A 16323-nucleotide genomic window follows, 5' to 3' on the forward strand; every position below is an offset into this window, starting at 1 on the left:
TCCGCCTATCTGCTTGTCTACCCTGTACACTGCTCTTCTGTTCCTCAGCCGGTCCCATCTGCACCCATGGTTCCCATGTCTTCATCAATCCTTCGGGCCATACCAGCCTGCCCACTCTAGGGGGTCAGTTGCCAGCCTCTGTAGGTCAGCCCTGTCATAGCACCTGGTGCCACCTCCTTGTCCCTCCATGGGTTGCAGTTTTCGCATGCTGCCGCTTATCCGAGGTTGGATTTATTAAGCCACCTAATTATGCCTCTCCAGGCTTTCTGAGGGCTATGGCACAGTGGTTCCACAACCTGGCTCTTTACAGTCTCCATCTGTTGGCTTGATTGCAGTGGAAGAGGTGTCGGTCCTCAATATACTAGTTATACTCTACTGAAATTAATTCCACTTTGGTGATGTCTGCCACAAAATTTTGGAAATGTGTAGATGCCTTGTTGGGTCTCCTTCATTTGTGTTGTCTGTAGCAGCAGACCTGCTCCCCAGGTTCTTTAAAAACATCTTACCTTTGAATGGTTATTTGGCCTCTTTAAATTCCTCTAGCTTGTATAGGCTGGTATCTTGCTTTGATAGAAGCTTCTATAGGTCATTTCTTTTAGAGCTGCTTACCTTGTTTATTGATATCATGTCTATTGTCTGTGCATTGACTTTTCCATGGCCCTTATTATAGGCCTGGCAGCTTACTATCTAACCAGTTGAGGTTTACTATATTGGAGGGCTTTTGCTCATATTGCCACTACATGTTCTTATTTTGTCAGTTAACATTAATAGCAATCCTCTGTGTCTGGGATGCTTTGAACCCTTCTTTGTATAGATTGAATTTCATTTGGTAACAGTTCCGCTATTGATAACAGTGCACTTCATCTGATTTGTTAACTTTAGTAATCTGAATTACCCTTACCATCTGTACATGTATTAGTCTATGGCTTAACAGGCAGGGCAGGCAGCACACCATCTTTTCATTTAAAGTTTTCAATATGCTTTTGAAGTTTAAGGATTGTATTGCTTTTTGATGCCCATTTTTATACCTACAAATAACATTGAAATATTGAATATGTCTGATGCTATTTCTTCAAAGTATGAGGCAGTTATACAGTGCCTTGTGAAAGTATTCGACCCCCTGGAACTTTTCAACCTTTTCCCACATATCAAGCTTCAAACATAAAGATACCAAATGTAAATTTTTGGTGAAGAATCAACAACAAGTGGGACACAATTGTGAAGTTGAAAGAAATTTATTGGTTATTTTAAATTTTTGTGGAAATTCAAAAACTGAAAAGTGGGGCCTGCAATATTATTTGGCCCCTTTACGTTCAGTGCAGCAAACTCACTCCGGAAGTTCATTGTGGATCTCTGAATGATCCAATGTTGTCCTAAATGACAAATGATGATAAATATAATCCACCTGTGTGTAATCAAGTCTCCGTATAAATGAACTTGCTTTGTGATAGTCTCAGGGTTCTGTTTGATGCACAGAGAGCATCATGAAGACCAAGGAACACAACAGGCAGGTCCGTGATACTGTTGTGGAGAAGTTTAAAGCCGGATTTAGATGCAAAATGATTTCCAAAACTTTAAACATCCCAAGGAGCACTGTGCAAGTGATCATATTGAAATGGAAGGAGTATCATACCACTGCAAATCTACCAAGCCCCGGCTGTCCCTCTAAACTTTCATCTCAAACAAGGAGAAGACTGATCAGAGATGCAGCCTAGAGGCTCATGATCACTCTGGATGAACTGCAGACATCTACAGCTGAGGTGGGACAGTCTTTCCATAGGACAACAATCAGTTGTACACTGCACAAATCTGGACTTTATAGAATAGTGGCAAGAAGAAACCCGTTTCTCAAAGATATCCATAAAAAGTGTTGTTTAAAGTTTGCAAAAAGCCACCTGGGAGACACACCAAACATGTGGAAGAAGGTGCTCTGATCAGATGAAACCAAAATCAAACTTTTTGGCAACAATGCCAAATGATATGTTTTGCGTAAAGGCAACACAGCTCATCATCCTGAACACAACATCCCCACTGTCAAACATGGCGGTGGTAGCATCATGGTTTGGGCCAGCTTTTCTTCAGCAGGGACAGGGAACATGGTTAAAATTGATGGGAAGATAGATGTAGCCAAATACAGGACCATTCTTGAAGAAAACCTGTTGGAGTCTGCAAAAGACCTGAGACTGGGACGGATATTTGTCTTCCAACAAGACAATGATCCGAAACATAAAGCAAAATCTACAATGGAATGGTTCACAAATAAATGTATCCAGGTGTTAGAATGGCCAAGCCAAGGTCCAGATCTGAATCCAATCGAGAATCTGTGAAAAGAGCTGAAAACTGCTGTTCACAAACGATCTCCATCAAACCTCACTGAGCTCGAGCTGTTTGCCAAGGAAGAATGGGCAAAAATTTCAGTCTCTCGATGTACAAAACTGATAGAGACATACCCCAAGCGACTTGCAGCTGTAATTGCAGCAAAAGGTGGTGCTACAAAGTATTAAGTTAAAGGGAATGAATAATATTGCATGCCCTACTTTTCAGCTTTTGAATTTCCACAAAAATTTCAAATCTAATATATAAAGCTGAATGTGTGTGTGTGTATGTTTGTATGTATGTGTGTATGTCCGGGATTGACATCTGCACCGTTGCAGCTACAGCCACTAAATTTTGCACAGTCACAAGTCTGGACCCCGAGAGCATCACAGGCTATGTTGTGAGGCGAAATTTTAACCCCGCGCGTTCCAATTCACCAAACAATTTGGCCTATTATTCTTATCATTTCTATGGTGTTATCGTCCTTCTGTAAAGCTGGAAATAACACAATTTATTACCGTGCCAACACAGACCACCCTCTGACACAGACTGCAGGGGGAGCCCAGTATCACACAGGATAGGATTAGATACACGGCTCAGCAGTCAGTATCACACAGGATAGGATTAGATACACAGCTCAGCAGTCAGTATCACAGGATACGATTAGATACACAGCTCAGCAGTCAGTATCACACAGGATAGGAATAGACACACGGCTCAGCAGACAGTATCACACAGGATAGGATTAGATACACAGCTCAGCACACAGTATCACACAGAATAGTATTCGATACACGGCTCAGCAGACAGTAACACACAGGATAGGATTAGATACACTGCTCAGCAGTCAGTATCACACAGGATAGGATTAGATACACAGCTCAGCAGTCAGTATCACACAGGAGAGGATTAGACACATTGCTCAGCAGACAGTATCACACAGGATAGGATTAGATACACAGCTCAACAGTCAATATCACACAGGATAGGATTTGATACACAGCTCAGCAGTCAGTATCACACAGGATAGGATATGATACACAGCTCAGCACGCAGTATCACACAGAATAGTATTAGATACACGGCTCAGCAGACAGTATCACACAGAATAGGATAAGATACACAGCTCTGCAGTCAATATCACACAGGATAGGAATAGATACACGGCTCAGCAGTCAGTATCACACAGGATAAGATTAGATACACAGCTGAGCAGTCAGTAACACACATGATAGGATTAGGTACATGGCTCAGCAGTCAGTATCACACAGGATAGGGTTAGATACACAGCTCAGCAGATGGTATCACACAGGATAGGATTAGATACACTGCACAGCAGTCAGTATCACACAGGATAGGATTAGATACACGGCTGAGCAGTCAGTAACATACGATAGGATTAGATACAGAGCTCAGCAGACATTATCACACAGGATAGGGTTAGATACACAGCTCAGAAGCAGGATGTGCCAAAGGAGAGGACATTTTCATTCCAAGAATTCCATTCATTCCATCTGATTGTTTTTTGATTTTAAATGCCTCCAGTTTCCAGTTCAACTGCTATTTGCAATGTCCATTAACAATGTTCAGGGACAGTCCTTGAAAGTAGTAAGGATCGATTTGCAATCTCCATGCTTTTCTCATGGTCAACTTTACGTGGTCTGTTCAAGAGTTGGCACTGCCAAAAATCTGTTCATCTTTGCACCGAAAGGAAAAACCAAAAATCTTTAAAGAGTAAAAGAATAAAATACTGTCAATACTTGGGTAATCGTTTAGTTAATTTGTGTTGCAAATCTGTAGTGTTGAATATATGACATGAAATGTTTTTATGTGCAATATAATTATTATAATTTGTTATAACTAACCACAGTTGGTTACTATGCCCAGGCAGCCCCTGGCTCTTCAGCTAGTAACCAATTAATTTTGTTCAACTTCACAACTGTGTCCCACTTGTTGTTGATTCTTCACCAAAAATTTACATTTGGTATCTTTATGTTTGAAGCATGATATATGGGAAAAGGTTGAAAAGTTCCAGGGGGCCAAATACTTTCGCAAGGCACTGTAACATGGATGAATGTGACACGCATCTCTATTCTCTTCATACAGGTAACCAGCTTTTTCAGTCTCTGCTCTGAATCAACTCCTGTGTGTCTCCACTCCATTCAATGTCAGCAAGCAGTTAATCCTGAAGGCTACATATGTGTTTTCAACTATGCAAGCTTATATCTGGTAACCAGCTTTTTCAATCTCTCTCTGAATCAACTCCTGTGTGTCTCCACTCCATTCAATGTCAAAAAGCAGTTAATCCTGAATGCTATATATGTGTTTTCAACTATGCAAGCTTATATCTGGTATGGTTATTTCAACTTACTCTGCTTGTCCCTTTATGTTGTGAGGTCAAGAAACTTTTCAAAGTGCTTTATGATCCATGTAGTGCTGGACATTTGTTTATCTGACATTTATTGGGTCCTGCTGTCTCAATTTAGTTTGATTAACAAGAAGAGAGAGAGCAAAAAAAAGGGAGATCTAAGCCTTAGCCTCCTATATATTCAGACATAGCTTGGGGAAGGCATTTATGCAGGGGGCATTTATGCACATTTAATCGAAGTACATTTGACCAAAATATGAAGCAGTTATAACATGCCAGTTAGACCGGGCAGGAGACAGGTAAGACAATTACATAAATTTATTCCCTGTACATTCGAATTACAACAAATATATACCATATGCATTTGTGTAATTTATATCTTGGCAGCTGCATTCACACATATCCACCGCACTGGCATTAACTCTCTACACTCCATCCATATCGGCCCCTCACTCCTTTCCTCTCCTATGTATAGCACTCATGCTCTTTTCACATTGCTAAATTGCACAGATCCATTCAGTCCCACCATTCCACATTAGAGATGATCTCACAAATCACTTAACCATCTGCTCACTCTTTCTATCCTCCTTCTCCTAGTCGCAAGAGACATTGCTCCCAACCCTGGTCCCCCATGTTATAGAAAGTCAAACCCCCGAACTGCTTCATTCAGAAACCCCTCTAATCTTATTAATGTTCCCTGCATGCCATCTGTCTCTCTTAATTGTGCCCTTTGGAATTCTCGCTCAGTGTGTAACAAACTCTCCTTCATTCATGACTTCTTCCTTTCCTTCTGGCTCTTACTGAAACCTGGATCCAGCAGTCAGACACTACCACTGCTGCTGCTCTTTCATATGGTGGACTACACTTCTCTCATACCCCAAGATCAGACAATATAGCAGGTGGAGGCATTGGTCTGCTCCTATCACCAAAATGTACCTTTCAGGTTATCCCTCAAGTACCCTCACTTGTCTTCCCTTCTTTTGAGGTCCATGCCATCAGACACTACACTCCCTTCTCCATGCAAGTGGCAGTGGTATATCGTCCTCCCGGCCCCTCCCATCAGTTCCTGGATCATTTTGCCACTTGACTACCCTCATTATGGGCGATTTCAACATCCCCATTGCTCTTCCCCTCTCCCCATGTGCTACCCACCTTTTATCTCTAACCTACTCGTTTGGCCTTTCACAGCTTACTAGTTCTCCAACGCATGAAGACGGAAACACCCTCGACTTGATCTTCTCTCGACTTTGTGTAGTGGATGATTTTGCAAACTCCCCTCTCCCGTTCTCTGACCACAACCTTCTTTCATTCTCTATCAAGAACTGCTAGGCCGCTCAGGTCATCCCCACTCTCCATACTTATAGAAACATACAGGCCATTAACACCCAGAAACTTATGAAGAACTTGCAGTCTTCATTGGCCCCTATCTCCTCCCTCTCATGTCCTTATTCTTCATTGAAGCATTACAATGAATCACTTCAAAGTGCCCTGGATGAATTTGCACCTTCTATACATAGAACGCCACAATACAGATAGTGACTACCCAGGCACACCCTGCAAACACGTTTCCTGCAACAGTGCTCCAGGTGCGCTGAACGTTTGTGGAGAAAATCCAATCTACATGAAGACTTCATCCATTATAAGTTTATGCTTAGAACATACAACACTGCTCTTCACCTCTCAAAACAAACCTATTTCAACACCCTCATCACCTCACTGTCCAATAACCCTAAGCGTCTCTTTGACACTTTTCATTCTCTACTCAACCCAAGAGTACAAGCCCCAACCATGGAGCTTCGAGCTGACGATCTGGCCAATTACTTCAAAGAAAAAAATTGACCAGATCCAGGAAATCATCTCCCAATCACCTCATGCCATTCACTGTGCTCCCTCCCCCACTGCATCTAGCTCACTCTCTGATTTTGAACCAGTAACAGAAAAAGAAGTAAGCAGGCTCCTTGCATCTTCTCTCCCAACCACTTGCACTAGTGACCCATTTCCATCACATCTCCTCCAGTCCCTTTCCCCTGCTGTCACCCCTCACCTAACTAAAATATTTAACCTCTCTATTCTGGTATCTTTCCCTCCTCATTCCTCAGTTAAGCATGCCATCATACATCCACTACTTAAAAAACCATCCCTCGACCAAAACTGTGCCGCTAACTATAGACCTGTCTTTAATCTTCCCTTTATCTCAAAACTCCTGGAATGCCTGGTCCACTCCCGTCTTATCCGCTATCTCTTTGATAACTCTCTTCTCGACCCTCTCCAATCAGGCTCTTTACACTCTACTGAAACTGCCCTCACTAAAGTCTCTAATGATCTACTAACAGCTAAATCAAATGGTCATTACTACATGCTAATTCTCTTGGATCTCTCTGCAGCATTCGACACTGTGGATCATCAGCTCCTCCTCACTATGATCCGCTCCATTGGCCTAAAGGATACCGTTCTCTCCTGGTTCTCCTCCTACCTCTCTGACCGCTCCTTTACTGTATCTTTTATTAGTTCCTCATCCTCTCATCTCCCCTTACTGTTGGGGTTCCTCAAGGATCAGTCCTAAGCCCCCTCCTCTTTGCTCTGTACACTGCCCCTATTGGTCAAACAATCAGTAGATTTAATTTCCAGTAAAATCTCTATGCTAATGACACCCAATTATATGCTTCTTTTCCTGACATCACGCCTGCCTTTCTAGAAAACACCAGCGATTGTCTAAACGCTGTGTCCAACATCATGTCCTCACTATATCTGAAACTGAGCCTGTCAAAGACTAAACCTCTTGTGTCCCCTTGCCGCTACTAATGTACCTATACCCGACATTGCCATTTTCGTGTGTGATTCCACTATTACTCCCCAGTAACATGACCGCTTTCTTGGGGTCATACTTGATTTCGAGCTTTCCTTCACCCCCCACATTTGATCACTGGCTCCCTCTTGTTAGCTGCACCTCAAAAACGTTTCTAGAATTCAACCTTTTCTTACTTTTGACTCCGCAGAAACTCCTACTGTTTCTCTTATTTGTTCTCGTCTCAACTATTGTAACTCTCTTCTAAGGCCTCTTTCACACTTCAGTTTTTTGCCATCAGTCAAAATCCGCCAAAAATTTGAAAATGGCGGATCCGCAAAAATGGAAACAAAACGGATGCAAACTGATGGTACGGATCCGTTTTGTTGAGGATCCGCCATACCGATTTTACTGCGGATCCTCAACAAAACGGATCCGTACCATCAGTTTGCATCCGTTTTGTCATCCGTTGGATCCGTTTTTTTGCGGATCCGTTTTTCCACACCTCCAAAATGGGATGCTCCCAAATATGATTCGCTCTTGGAAAATGCTCTCAAATGTGATTGGATGCTGGAAACTAGGGAGAAATATATCTAGGGTGTTGTGATACAATTTCTTTGAAAGGTTTTAGAGCTAGTGGCAGCGATGGAAGGAGTTAGTGCGAGTCTGGAAGGAGTTATTGCGAGTATTGACAGCTTCTGTGTGGAATTGGATCTTCACTTGAATCGGTTGGCAATTATTGCTATCGAGAGGGAGAAAAGAAGACTGCGAATCCTGCGTATGAGGAGACGGCGCCAGTGGATTCATCCCATTAATGCGCAGAGGTTCACCCGTGGCGTTTTTTCCACACTGTACCTGGAATTGAGGGAGAATCCGGACAAGTTCTTCAACTACGTGCGCATGCGGATGGAATTCTTTGAGATATTGGTGGATCGTGTTGGAGAACAAATCCGGAGAAGGGACACCTACATGCGGTTTTCTATATCACCGGCGGAGCGTTTGATGGTGACCCTTCGGTAAGTTATCTACCTTTTAAAATGTTTCAGATTCTGCAGGCTTTTATTGTTATGTTATGGCTTGTAGTTTGTATTAATTTTACTTTTTTTCCCTTTTTTTAAGATTCCTGGCAACTGGAGAATCCTTCACCTCCCTCCATTTCCAGTTCCGGATTGGGATTTCCACTATTGCTGGAATTGTACAACAGACCTGCCGGGCATTATGGGATTCTCTACAGGAGGAATACATCCCAGAGCCAACCCAGGAGAGGTGGCTGGAGATTGCAGAGAAGTTTCAAGATATCTGCCAGTTTCCAAACTGCATCGGTGCCGTGGATGGCAAGCATATCAGGATTGTGAAACCCATGGGATCTGGTTCACAGTTTTACAACTATAAAAAATACTTTTCCATTGTGCTAATGGCCATTTCGGATGCAAACTGCAAATTCATTGCCGTGGACATTGGTGCATACGGTCGTTCTAACGACTCACAGGTATTCAAGAGTTCCACCATGGGCCGTCGCTTGTATGGAGACAATTTTAACTTCCCACCTCCAAGACCACTCCCTGGAACAACAGGCCCACCAATGCCTTTTGTGTGCGTTGGCGACGATGCTTTTCAACTTTCAAAACACCTACTGAAGCCATATGGTAGTCGTGGATTAACACACCAGAAAAGAATCTATAACTATCGGTTAACCAGAGCGCGCAGAGTGGTGGAGTGCGCGTTTGGAATTTTAACTGCAAAATGGAGAGTCCTGTTAACGGCCATGAAAATGAAAACAGAGACTGTGGATGAGGTGGTAAAGGCCTGTGTAATCCTGCACAATTTTGTCCTTTCAAAGGAACCAGTTTCCATCGATGACAATGTGTATGAAACCACCTTGTGGGATTATGAGCAGCAAACTTTTCGGAGTACTGGTTCAGTGGCAAGAATTAGGGATACCTTTGCAGATTATTTTGTTACACCAGAGGGACAAGTGGACTGGCAATATCACATGATATAATTTTCTTCTTACCAATTGTGAGTAATTTTTTTTTTTTTTTTATCTGAAATTTTACCAAGTGTTTGCTTTGCACAAGCATTGTGTTTTACCATGTGATTTGGTTAATTTTACACTTTGCAGTGTTAACAATTGTTGGGTACCAAGCGTAAAGTTATCCAAGTGTTGTGTACCAAGCGTAAAGTTACCAAGTGTTGTGTACCAAGCGTTTTACACTTTGAAATGTTCACAAGTGTTGGTTATCAAATGTTGTGCTACCAAGTGTTTTTTTGTACCTTGTACACCACCGGTGTACTGTGAAATATTACCCAGGGTTGTGTGTTGTGTTAACAAGTGTTGTGTTTACCTTTTACACCACTGGTGTAATTTGAATAAAGAAGCAAAAAATAAACATCACAATAAAGTTTTTTGAAAAAAAAGTTTATTTCTGACAATTTGTATTAACTGTATTTTTTTTTTTTAATTTTTTTTCTTAACTTTTTTTGTAACTTTTTTTGGTATTACCTTTTTGGTAACTTTTTTTGGTATAATATTACCTTTTTTAATTTTTTTTGGTATATTACTTTTTTAATTTTTTTTTGGTATATTACAACAGAAAAATTACAAACTATGATAATGTTGGGTGGAGATAGTATTGGAGGGGGGGTTAACAGGGTTGACCACATCGAGGGGGGGGTAGGGGACTGGGGAGGGAGTTGGTGAGGACCAGAAGTGGAAGGGATGTTTAACACATGTGGTTGGGACGGGAGTGGATGGACAGACGAGGTTTGTGGGTACATTGAAGGTGTATGTGGGGGTGGGTATGGCGAGGGCATTGGGGTATAATGCAATGGGGAAGGTAGGTACTGGGAAGAATGGAATGGGGAACTAGAGAAAGGAGAGGGAGTGGTAGGAGGAGGGACGGCTGTGTGATTGATGGTGGTGGAAGGATGGACGGGGGGAGGATGGACTGTGGAAGGATAGACAGGGGGAGGATGGACTGTGGAAGGATAGACAGGGGGAGGATGGACTGTGGAAGGATAGACAGGGGGAGGAAGAGATGCTTCAGCAAGCACTTCCACTAGAGCATTCTGACAGGCTTGCATCACACGCATCTGCTGGTGAGTACTTAAACCTTCCATTTGCCGGACAACAGATTGAAAAAAGGTATGTCTCGGTGTCTGGTTTGATTCTAAACTCATCTGTTCCATGTATCTTCTGAGTTCCATGATACTTTGATTGATCATGGTCAACCCAGAAGATAACCGTTGTCCATAAGTGTGGAAACCGTGTTGAACAGTTGAGTTTAGACTCAAACAGTCAGACAAGGTCAGCCTTTCCTGACTCCTCAGACGCTGCCGGCCAGAACCAAAAGTTGGTCGAGATGTTGCGGCAGTGTCTGAGGGGTGGGGAACAGGGAACAAGTCGTCACCAGCAGCTTCATGTGATGAAGTCTGCCCTGCTGCTCCAGTGCTAGTGGAGGGGATAGAGGGATCAGACAAGAGGGTAGGTACAGAGGGGTCGGATACCTCGATGTGGTCACCGGGGGCGGTCTCACTAGGGATCACTCCAGAGGGACGCAACTCTGATGCAGACTCCCGAGTGCTGCAGATGGTGCTAAAAAAAAAAAAAGAAGAAAAAAATGTATATTAAAAATATTGATATTTAATTTAAGTCTGCTGAAAAAAAAATTGGTTAAACATTTCTACTACAGGAATTGTTTGGGGAATATTTACCTTCTGCACGCCATTGTAGATCGCAGGAACGCCAGGGCTTGGTAGTTTTTGTACTGGGGTCCCCGGCGTCCTCCCGACGATCCACTCGGGGTCTGAATCTCTTTGTTGTAGTCCCTCTTGAAGCGATCCCGGAGCGACCGCCACCGTGTGATAACCCTGTCACCTGTGAAGCAAAAAAAAAAAAAAAAGGTTTAGTATTCAACACTTCACATGCTGGAAATATAAGTTACTGAAGTTGTAATACTTACGCACAAAATCCCTGGCCCTCGCATTGAGTTCCTCCCAGTTGTCAATAACTGAAGAACAGACTTCATCCCAGAGCCGTCGTGTGGTTGGTTGGTCGGCATGAAGACGGTTTGCCATGTTCCACAGCGGCTCCCGGATTTCCACCTCATGGATGAGGTCATCACTATCAATAATGACACCCTCCTCCTGATGTCTGCGGGGAGCACGCTGTGAAACCTGTGAAGATAAAAAACAAAACAAAAAGCAAAAAATTACATTATATTCAAACACATGATGTTCATTTAAACAATTATCAAAATAGGGTTACTTACCGTTTGCCGACCACCAGAGGCATCACCTTGACGACCCTGGGATGTCCTGGGAGTCACTCTAGTGCGGGCACCGGATTCTGAAGACTGTGGGAAAAAAAAAAAAAATGTTTGGATGGATGCAGTTATGGTGTGCACTGTGATGAATGTTTATGTTGGGTGTAGCATTATGTATCTGTGTATGTGCTAAACTTACAATCTGCGCACCCCCTCCGTGTGTCTCTCCACCCTGCACGTCTCCTCCTGGAAGCTCCTCTGAATCAGCTTCCTGTTAAAACATAATAGGATAGTGTTTTTAACCACAAAAAAATTATTTTAAATAAAAAATAAACAAAATTTTTTTTACCTCAGCTCGCTGATGATGTGAGGGGGAGCTTTCAGGAGAAGACATTACGGCTTGGGGCAGCTGTGTTGCTTCCTGAACTGATCTGCAAGTATAAACACACTTGTTAAGCTACTATACAAAGTATCATAATAAGCTTTCAGGCTTTTATACTTACAGGGAAAATGTTTGGCTGGCAGTATCTGCTTCGGCCTGGCTGGCAGTCTCTGTTGCGGTCTGGCTGGGCCTCTCTGCTGCAGCCTGGCTGGCAGTCTCTGTTGCGGTCTGGCTGGGCCTCTCTGCTGCAGCCTGGCTGGCTCTCTCTGCTGCTACCCTGCTGGTAGTGCTTGAAGTGATCTGCAAGTATAAAGAGACTTGTTAAGCTACTATACAAAGGATCATAATAAGCTTTCAGGTCTTTATACTTACAGGGAAACTAATGGTTGCCTGTACGCCGCGGTGTGGCTGTTCCTCTCTGCTGCGGTCAGGGTTGTTTCTGCTGCGGTCTGACCGGTCATGTCTGCTGCGTTGATCCCTGCTGCGGTCTGAATCTCTGCTACGGTTGGGCTGGCCGTGTCTGCCGGTATGGTGGCGCTTCATTGTGTGAACTGAAAGAAAATGATATGAAAGTTTAAAAAAAAAAAAAAAAAAAAAAAAACACATTTTGTATGTGTAATTCCCTGAAACTAATTATACGCAATTTTAAGTGTTTGCATGTCTACATTCCCTTATCTCAGAGTGTAACCAGTGATTGAAGGTGTCTAATATTTTGTGTAAACCTACTTTCTTTGTGTTTTGTAACTGAGTGTAACCAGTAATTGAAGGTGTGTAATTGCTGGGTATACCAGTTTGCATTCCCTGAAACTCTCACCGAGAGTGTAACCAGTGATTAAAGGTCTCACCGTGTAACCAGTGATTGAAGGCGTGTAGTGTGTAATTGCTGTGTATACCAGTGTTTGCATTCCCTGAAACTCTCAACAGAGTATGTAACCAGTGATTGAAGGTGTTTAATTTCTGTGTATACCCACTGTGTTTGCATGGTTTTGAATTCCCTGAAACTCAGTTGTGTATACCCATTTTTTCATGGTATGTTGCAATCTCACTTTTAACCACACTTGTATACCAGAACACTTCAATTACCTTTATGGTAACTTAATTTTACCTTTTTTAAAATGATACAAAGTAGATTTTTTCAAAACAATTTATTTATTTTTTTTTTTATTATTTTTTTTTTTCCAAAAAATAGGAGCTACTCTGCTCTTTATTTTAAATACCACAATACATGAAAAATAAAAAAACGCAAACACGCATAACACACAGCCAGGCTACACACTCCAGGTGTCTTGCAGGTGGAAGATTTGCAGCGGAGTTTGAAATTCTATCAGTCAGGCTGGTGTTTGATGTCTGGTTCGGTTTCTTCAGTGTGGCTGTTGCCAGATGTCTGGGCACAAACCACATACAATACCATTTAGGCCGGTTTCACATTTGCACTTTATAGCGCAGCGATGGCCTGCACACGTCCGCCACAAATCCCCACCTACTACTGCACATGAATGCTTGCGATCTGCGCACCCTATCTTTATCATAGGGTGCACAGATGGTGCGCTGGCAGGATTTTACAGTGTGCTGCGCACTTTTGAAGGTGTGCCGTGCGCGCCAAAATGCAACATGCTGCGTTTGGCGCGCAAGGGCACACCTTCAAAAGTGCGCAGCACATGGTAAAATCCTGCCAGCGCACCATCTACGCACCCTATGATAAAGATAGGGTGCGCAGATCGCAAGCATTCATGTGCGCTAGTAGGCGGGGATTTGTGGCGGACGTGTGCAGGCCATCGCTGCGCTATAAAGTGCAAATGTGAAATCGGCCTAAATGGTATTGTATGTGGTGTTATTGGGCACAGACATCTACATTAAAACACCAGCCTGACTGATACAGTCAGGCTGGTGTTTGATGTAGATGTCTGGGCCCAATAACACCACATACAATACCATTTAGGCCGGTTTCACATTTGCACTTTATAGCGCAGCTATTTCCTGCACACGTCCGCCACTAATCCCCACCTACTAGCGCACATGAACGCTTGCAATCTGCGCACCCCATACTAAAGATAGGGTGTGCAGATCGCAAGCGTCCATGTGTGCTAGTAGGCGGTGATGACCAGATGGGACGGGGATTAGTGGTGGACGTGTGCAGGTTATCCCTGCGCTATAAAGTGCAAATATGAAACCAGCCTTACACCACACAATCACAGCAAGAAATACAATATTAAAGTTGTATGAAAATAACATGCAGTACACATGCAACAGAAAAAAAAAAAAAAAATGCAACACACACACACGCTCCAGGGGTCTTGCAGGTGGTAGACTTGCAGCTGTGCAGACAGGTTTTATAGCTCTAGTTGAATCTTCTGTCAGGCAGGCTGGAGTCTGATATCTTGCTTGGAGTATTCAATGTTGCTGGTGCCGGATTGTCTGGGCCCAATTACACCACATACAATACACCACTCAATCGCAGCAATCACAGCATAAAAAATACAATATAATTACAGTTGTATGAAAATAAAAAGCAGTACACATGCAACAGAAAAAAAAAAAAAAAAAATGGAAAGAAAAAAAAAAAAAAATGCACACACAGGCCACACACATACACACACACGCTCCAGGGGTCTTGCAGGTGGTAGACTTGCAGATGGGCAGACAGGTTTTATAGCTCTAGTTGAATCTTCTGTCAGGCAGGCTGGAGTCGGATATCTTGCTTGGAGTATTCAGTGTTGCTGGTGCCGGATTGTCTGGGCCCAATTACACCACATACCATACACCACTCAATCGCAGCAATCACAGCATAAAAAATACAATATAATTACAGTTGTATGAAAATAAAATGCAGTACACAAGCAACAGAAAAAAAAATATAAAAAAAAAAAAAACAGACATGCAACACTCGCAGACCACACACACACACACACACACACACACACACACACACACACACACACACACGCTACACACTTGCAGGCCATACACAGAAATGTCATAGGTATACTCACACTTGGTAAAGCTGGTACTGGCAGGCCTCTTGATAGCTGTGGCTGCAGGCTTGGTGGGTGTCTGGCAGGCTGGGTGGTCTGGCAGGCTTGGTGGCTGTCTTGCAGGCTTGGTGGCTGTCTTGCAGGCTTGGTGGTGGTCTGGCTGGCTTGCTGTCTGGCTGCTACCGCATGTCTGGGCCCAATTAGCCCATCTTATATAGTTTTGGGACTGTCTGGAAAAGTATCTTTTTTTCTGGGCATGCGCAGTGCGATTTTGCGGATCCTGCCGGCGGATTCCGCAAAATCGCGGATCCCGGCGGATCCGCCGCCCATAGGGCCCCATTCTACCGCATGGCTGATGACGGCGGATCCGCCGTCATCCGCCATTTTGACGGCGAAAAAAAACGTTACATTCTCCGTCCCCCTCAGACAGAATCCGCAAAGAATTTTGCGGATCCGCCGAATATCGGACGCAACGGACGACCATCCGTCAAAATCCGCCACTAATGTATCCCAATGGGGAAATTGGCGGATCCGCAACAAGAAAAAGCGGATCCGCCAATTTCAAATTTTGGCGGATTGTGACTGATGGCAAAAAACTGAAGTGTGAAAGAGGCCTAATTGGTCTCCCTCTTACCAAACTCTCCCCCCTCCAATCTGTCTTGAATGCTGCAGCCAGGATCATATTCCTCGCCAATTGTTACACCGATGCCTCTACCTTGTGCAAGTCATTACACTGGCTACCCATCCACTCCAGAAACCAGTACAAACTTATTACCCTCACCCACAAAGCTCTCCATGGCTCAGCACCACCCTACATCTCCTCCCTTGTTTCAGTATACCACCCTACCCGAGCCCTCCTTTCTGCTGATGACCTGAGGTTAGCGTCCTCAATAATCAGAACCTCCCACTCCCATCTCCAAGACTATACATGTGCTGTGCCAATTCTTTGGAATGCACTTCCCAGGTCAATACGATTAGTCCCCAATCCCCACAATTTTAAGCGTGCCCTGAAAACGCATTTATTTAGACTTGCCTACCACCTCAGCACATTAACCTAATCTATCCCTGTGTGGCACAGCCAAAAGTTTTACCATAACCAGGTTCCCCGCATCATGTTCCCACATGTTTTATGCATCTATTATCCCTCTGTGTCTGTACTGTTACACACTTAACATTATGACTGGTCCATACAATCAGGGCAAGTCTTACCTCCCACCTTTCGTGTCTACTTTTTC

At 43.4% G+C, this 16323-nt stretch overlaps 1 protein-coding gene and 1 long non-coding RNA gene across 2 annotated transcripts in view; both read right to left on the reverse strand.

Moving 5' to 3' along the window:
• Nucleotides 1-16323, reverse strand: part of LOC141100224 (uncharacterized) — a 303864-nt gene that overhangs the window by 82900 nt on the left and 204641 nt on the right. The gene's annotated exons all lie outside the window — the stretch shown is intronic.
• Nucleotides 10949-15263, reverse strand: LOC141100001 (uncharacterized). The gene is made up of 5 exons (XM_073588165.1): nucleotides 15107-15263; nucleotides 12489-12667; nucleotides 12238-12416; nucleotides 12084-12165; nucleotides 10949-12005 (listed from the first exon to the last, which is right to left on the reverse strand). Exons 2-5 carry the CDS (start codon nucleotides 12657-12659, stop codon nucleotides 11799-11801), a joined length of 639 nt encoding a protein of 212 aa, XP_073444266.1. The 5' UTR covers nucleotides 12660-12667; nucleotides 15107-15263; the 3' UTR covers nucleotides 10949-11798.

This window comes from Dendrobates tinctorius, unplaced genomic scaffold (assembly GCF_039654945.1).
Source record: "Dendrobates tinctorius isolate UK_male_01 unplaced genomic scaffold, ASM3965494v1 ptg000103l, whole genome shotgun sequence".
NCBI lineage: Eukaryota > Metazoa > Chordata > Amphibia > Anura > Dendrobatidae > Dendrobates > Dendrobates tinctorius.

Bases quoted from the DNA above. Each gene is read 5' to 3' on its own strand.
- LOC141100001 (XM_073588165.1), bottom strand. From the start codon at position 12,659: ATGAAGCGCCACCATACCGGCAGACACGGCCAGCCCAACCGTAGCAGA. The intron at 12,417-12,488 runs GTAAGTATAAAG...TTATACTTGCAG, and splicing joins AGGCAACCATTAGTTTCCCT to ATCACTTCAAGCACTACCAG. The intron at 12,166-12,237 runs GTAAGTATAAAA...TTATACTTGCAG, and splicing joins GCCAGCCAAACATTTTCCCT to ATCAGTTCAGGAAGCAACAC.